The sequence below is a fragment of the Helianthus annuus genome, chromosome 10, assembly GCF_002127325.2.
Source record: "Helianthus annuus cultivar XRQ/B chromosome 10, HanXRQr2.0-SUNRISE, whole genome shotgun sequence".
Taxonomy (NCBI): domain Eukaryota; kingdom Viridiplantae; phylum Streptophyta; class Magnoliopsida; order Asterales; family Asteraceae; genus Helianthus; species Helianthus annuus.
This window is the reverse complement of record NC_035442.2, coordinates 50,952,507-50,958,872: the sequence shown is the minus strand read 5'-3', so window position 1 is coordinate 50,958,872 and position 6,366 is coordinate 50,952,507. Positions and strand designations below refer to the sequence as shown.

The window sequence follows — 6,366 nt, the reverse complement described above, 5'->3', positions numbered from 1 at the left end:
CGCACCAGTTTGCGTATAACTCTCCAGAAAGCGATATAGAGTATGAAATCGAATAAAAGTCAAAACATGAAAAACATCAAACATCAACAAACAAACATTGGGATCAAATAACTTTATTTCATTAATAACTGAACTGTTTACAATGATTACAAGCACAGATGTCACACATAAGTTATAAAAACTATTATTTTTGAGAAAATCTTTATTAGATTAAAAAGATTTTAAGGAATAGTTTTTATAAAAGCAAAGTTTGATATAAATATATATTTTTGAGAAAATATATATTTAGTTAACTTAACAACTTATGTGCTATGTGTTATTTGTTTGTATTAGTTATATTTATGATAACTAGGAACTTGAATACAATGGTACAAATGAACACAATGTACATTTCGACTAAAGTCTTACAAGACTTCTTTTAAATACGCCTTAAAACACACTTACGGACATTCCGAGCTTTCGAACACAACTTATGGTCAAAACGGACGACGGGCGAATCTATGAACATATCGCCATTCCGAGGAAGTTACTACGACGTTTAGGCGATCTTTCGACACGAATACATACACATCACCGACAACAATATCAGGATGTTTTGAAACATATAAAATCTATTGTGTATTATTTTAACTAAAAAGCCTATACTTAGTAATTTTTATAAAAATGAAGGAATATATTTTTAACAAATGGGCTTATTTTATAACAAATGAGCTATTTTACGAATGGGTTTATTTTTAACAAATGGGCTTATTTTATAACATATGAGCTATTTTTACAAATGGACTTATTTATAACAAATGGGCTATTTTACAAACGGGCTTATCATCCTAAATGGGCTTAACATAAATACATGGGCTAAGCCCAATACCAAACATGTGGGCCAAGGCCCGATAACATTAAGCCCAATAATATTTAGGCCCAACACTGTTGAGGCCCAACACTATTGAGGCCCAACACTATTTATGCCCAACACAATTGAGGCCCAATACTGTTGAGGCCCAACACTATTTAGGCCCAACACTATTTGGGCCTAATAACATGAATTATTGGGTTAAGCCCAATGACATATAATTGATAAAAAAAAATACAATTATACAATTTACTTATACAAGACACGAAATCAAGAAGACAAGACCCGACGATACAACTCACAAGATACAAGATTACATATATATATATATATATATACATATATATATATATATATATATATATATATATATATGTATATATATATATATATGTATATATATATATATGTATATATATATATATATATATATATATATAGGTAGAGGATCCTGTAAAAAGTGGGACTTTTGTAAGAAGTGTAAGAAATAATCTTGGAAGGACAAGTGTCCCTCTTCTTAATTAATTCAAAAGGGTAGATTAGTAATTGTACATTTTTCTCATTTAATTGATTTACAATATAACTGAAAAAAATAACTGTCGTTGAGATTGTTTAGAGATTGGATCGAATTTTGTATTTTTTTTGCAAGATACCATAAGATTGCTATCTACGTATCATTCATCATCAATTATAAATACAACAAGGCTTATCAAATCCATAGACACAATACAGTTGTTTTACGTCTGCGCCCTTCTTCGATTCTTGTGTTTTATATCAATTTCAATGGAGTCCCCGGCGATGCAGGTACATGTGTATCATAGTTTTTTAATCTCATAATAGTTATCATGTTCCGATAATTAGTGTTATTTGTTCGGACTTTTGTTTTTTGGTATGCCGTTTTGACAGGACATTAGTATTGTTTGATTTTGTGTGTATGTAGTGTTTTATATATTCAGTTGTTCAGGGTATTGTTCTTTTACTGTTTTTTCTTGATCACTTTTTTTATTATTTTTGTTTGATTTTTTAGATGTTTAGTGTTATATGCATGATCCGTAGTGTTTTACAGTGTAGTGTTATATGCATGATCAATATTCTGTTTTATAGTTTTTTAGATGTGTAGTGTTATATGCATGATCAATATTCTGTTCACTCATGTTATTTTCCTTTCATAGTGTTTTATACATTGAATTGTTTACCTTTGTCTTAGTAAGTCTTTGTAGTGTTTTAAAATTAACAAAGATATTTTTTTCATATTTAGGTGTATAGTGTCATATGTATGAACAATAGTGTTGTATTCTAATCACACATCTGAATTCCCCTTCATAGTGTTTTATACATTGAATTGTATGTTGTAGTGTTTTATCATTTACAGAGTTATTTTTTTTTTTTTTTGATATTTAGATGTATAGTGTTTGTATCCACAATATATAGTGTTATATTATGTACAGCAATCTTAATTTTCATTTCATAGTGTTTTACCCCACACCAATACTGTTATATTTTGTGCAGACATATTTATTTTATTAGGCATAGAGTTTTTATTATTATTAAGTGTTTTAAATCAACAGATTATTTGTTAATTAAGTTGCATAGTGTCTTTACAGGAAATAAATAGTGTTTTCTCTTCATATATTGTTTTTATTAGATTTAGAAACATGTTCTTATCAATGTTTTTATAAATGACTGATGTGTCGATTTTTCGTTGTAGATATTCCTACATACCAGCCCGTTGGTAATGTTCAGGTGTCCCCAAATTCTGGAAGGAGGACATTTATTCCAGATGTTGATGATTTGATTAAACCTCAGATGTATATGCTGTTTAATTCGCTGGAAAATGCCTTTCTTTTTTACCAAAGATATGCTAAGGCGGGAGGTTTCACAGTCAGGAAGGGTACTCAATACGAGCCTCGAAAGGGTGTAATACATAATAAATGGTTCGTATGCTCAAAAGAGGGTACTAAACCCTTAAAGGCGATTGACTCGACTCGACTCAGGAAGCTGGTAGTTCTAATGTTAACTCGAAGTCTAAGATTACTCGCAGGGTTCCTTCTATAAGGACCGGATGTGAAGCGTGCATTCGGGTTAAGTTAAACCCGGATAATCTTTACTTTGTTTATCACTTCGAGGAATCGCATAATCACTCATTTGTTGCTGAAGATGACAGGTACTTGCTTCCTGAAAATAGATCTATGAATTACGTACAGGAAGAAGCCGTGAATGCTTTGAGTGCCATAAACGTTGGTCCAGTTAGAGCGTTTAACATTATGAGGACTCTTTATGGAGGTTTTGATAAGGTAGGTGCCACTAAAGTTGACTTCAAAAACTTCAAGAGAGACTTAAATAGGTATATAGCTGAGTACGATGCTGACATGGTTATCAAGCACCTAAGAAGGAAGAAAGAATTTATGCCCAATTTCTCTATGGAATACCTTACAACTGCCGATGGCGTTTTACGTGCGTTGTTCTGGGCCGATGGTGATTCAAAGAGAAATTTTAATATTTTTGGGGATGTTGTGTCCTTCGATGCTACTTATCGTCGTAACAAGTTCGTATCCTACCTTTATTTTTAGATTCATTACATCCATAATAGATCTATATCATAGTGTTTTATCACCATGATAATGTTTTTAGTGTAGTGGTATATGCATGAAAAGACTCGTTAACTTAATTTTTTTTTTGTGTAGGTACAATATGATGTTTGTACCTTTTACCAGCGTTGACAATCACTATCGTAATGTTACCTTGGGTGATGCTATAATAGGGGATGAAACTGCCGAAACATATAGCTGGTTGCTTAACGCATTTCGGCAGGCGTTTGGGCGCGCACCACCTGTGATTGTAACTGATCATGACCCAGCGATGAGGAAAGCTATTCAAGATACTTGGCCTGAAAGTAGGCACAGGCTTTGCATGTGGCATATAATGGAGAAACTTACTACCAAGGTTTATTAAATACCAAAATTATGGTTTACGACGTTTATTGTTTTAATGGAATTGTTTTCTTGGTTTTTTGTACTTTTTTATATATATGAATATGTCGTTTTTTGTTTATCGATGTTGTTTTACTTTTATATAATGTTTTTATCAGGTTTTATCATGTATTTTGTATATTTAATTTTTTTTATTGTTGACTCGTTGTTTATTAGGTTGGCGCCAACCTATGCAATAGCACCGATTTTAAGAAGAGGTTGTGTGATATTGTTTGGACTGATGCATTACTACCAGAACAATTTGAAACCGAATGGGGTGTTATATTGGCTGATTTTGATTTGGTGAATCATGAATGGTTGCAGTCAATTTATCAGATTAGGGATACATGGATACCTGCGTACTATCGTGATCAACACATGTCTGGGCTGATGCGTACCTCATCACGTTCGGAGAGTGAGAACCATTTCTTTGGGCATTTTTGCAACCCGAACTGTACGCTTGTTGAATTCTTGGGGCATTTTGATTCTGCAATTGAAGCCCAAAGACACGAGCACAGGAAGAATGATCACGATACTAGGCACACGAACCCCCAAACATTTGCAAAAGAGTTTGTCTTAGAACAACAGGCGGCAAACATATACACAAGGACAATTTTCGTTGATGCGCAACTTGAAATTCAGACAGCCATTCACAAGTGTGGTATTGGAAAATGGGATGATAGAGAGGATAACTTTGTGAACATCTCTGTGAAGGACTTTTCTCAAACGTGTACTACATTTTTTCAGGTATCCATAGAATGTAACAATTGTTTGTTTATAATTTTTTCTTGTCCATGGTGTTTTATCTTATAGTTTTAATTGAGTATATATATTTGTTCTTATTTTTTTTTGTTTTTATGTATTAGGTTATGATGCGGCAGCTAGACATGACCGTGAGTTGTTCATGCAATATGTATGAACAGTTTGGGCTTTTGTGTGCGCACATTTTTTGCGTTCTGCGGTTTCTTGATATCAAGCAGTTCCCTGAAAGGTATATAATGCGACGGTGGACCAGGGAAGCTGTTCCTAATAGTGCCCCTGGAGCGATATTGGGGATTAGCGAAAGTGATGATCGGTACCAGCAAGTTAATGGTGTTGTAATGGAGATAACAAGGTCAGCCGAGTCTCTTATTAACAGGTTGGTTCCTAACTTTGATGCGTTGTGCGCTTTTAGGGACCATGTTGTCCAGTATCAATCGACCGCTGATCAGGCAGTCGTAAACGCACCCCCTAGGAGTCGTCGCGATAGGTTTGGTGAAATAACTGGATACACGCAAGAAACACCTGTAACTGTTCGCATGCCCAAAACAGTTAGATTTAAAGGTATGGGTAAACCTTCTAGAATGAAGAGTAATCGTGAAATGGCCATTATTCAATCTGCAGAGAAAAAAAAGGGTCGTGAATGTAGCAATTGCAAACGTCGGGGGCATAATATACGTACCTGCACGTACCCGGCAAGGGAAAAGGCCGACGGCTCCTCAGAAAGTGATGAAGCGGCCCTTGAAGGAGACGACGAAGAGGAGCTAGAGATGCGGCGGGTGAAGGAGACGACGAAGAGGAGCTAGAAGATGAAGAGCAGGAGTAGTTGATTACTAAATTATGCAAACTTTGAGTTTTTTATTTTTTATTTTTTTAATGACGTTTTATTTTTTTGTTGGATTCCTGGTGTTTGAGTTTATAGATTTTGAACTTGTCTTTTTTTTATCATCTTGGCCATGAATGGAAAAACATAATTTTTTTTACGTTGTTTTTTATTAAATTCGTTTATCATATTCTTAATATAGTGTTTTATATTTGAATTGTAGTGTTATTTTATAGGTTTGATTTCGCATAACCTGATTCATATGTCTCCATGATGGTAATCTGTATTAAATGCAGTAATATACACGGTGTTATTGTGATATACAGTTAGTTTAAAGTTTGACATTTAATTGTAGTGTTTTATGTATAATTATAGTGTTATATGTTTTTTTAACTGATATAAATGAATTCTTTTTCATAATATAGTGTTTTATATTTAAATGTAGTGTTATATGATAGTTTCAACTATGACAACAATAATCACGTAAATCAAACACTTAATTGCTGTCACATTATAAATGTAGTGTTTTATACTGAAATATAGTGTTATATTAAGGAAAAAAGACCATTACCATGACTTTGTACAGTGTGATCCGTTTTACCAGACAAAATGAAACCAGTCTAATATCTACATTAAAACGTGTATCAAAACATTTCAGAACCAGGCCACCAGGCTAATATCTAAAATAAGACATGCATCAAAACATTATCAGTTGTAACGAAACTATGTGCTATTCTTCATCCAATCGTAACTCGATCCTTTGCTTTGCAGTTTTAGCATTTTCCACTCTTACATCTTGACTCAAATTTGCGTACTCATGTACTTCTTTCTCCATTGTAGATCGCAGTGAGTTTATGTCACTTAACAAGATTTTTGATAAGTACTTTATTTGCAAGTAACATAGTTCTTTCAATTGATCTTTCAACACCTCCCCCATGATGCCTTGCTCTGGCGATAGCCCGCAG

General features: G+C 33.5%; 1 protein-coding gene across 1 annotated transcript; it reads left to right on the top strand.

Moving 5' to 3' along the window:
- The first annotated feature begins 1,633 nt into the window (after positions 1–1,633).
- On the top strand, positions 1,634–5,384 carry LOC110881359 (protein FAR1-RELATED SEQUENCE 5-like). Its single transcript, XM_022129641.1, has 7 exons — positions 1,634–1,654; positions 2,252–2,264; positions 2,559–2,784; positions 2,892–3,395; positions 3,535–3,793; positions 3,997–4,566; positions 4,686–5,384. The coding sequence occupies exons 1-7, from the start codon at positions 1,634–1,636 to the stop codon at positions 5,382–5,384; spliced, it is 2,292 nt and encodes a 763-aa protein (XP_021985333.1).
- Positions 5,385–6,366: the final 982 nt, after the last annotated feature.

Coding starts and splice junctions, on each gene's coding strand:
- LOC110881359 (XM_022129641.1), top strand. CDS start 1,634: ATGGAGTCCCCGGCGATGCAG. Junction 3,396..3,534: donor GCTACTTATCGTCGTAACAA/GTTCGTATCCTA, acceptor TTTTTTGTGTAG/GTACAATATGATGTTTGTAC. Junction 3,794..3,996: donor TGGAGAAACTTACTACCAAG/GTTTATTAAATA, acceptor GTTGTTTATTAG/GTTGGCGCCAACCTATGCAA.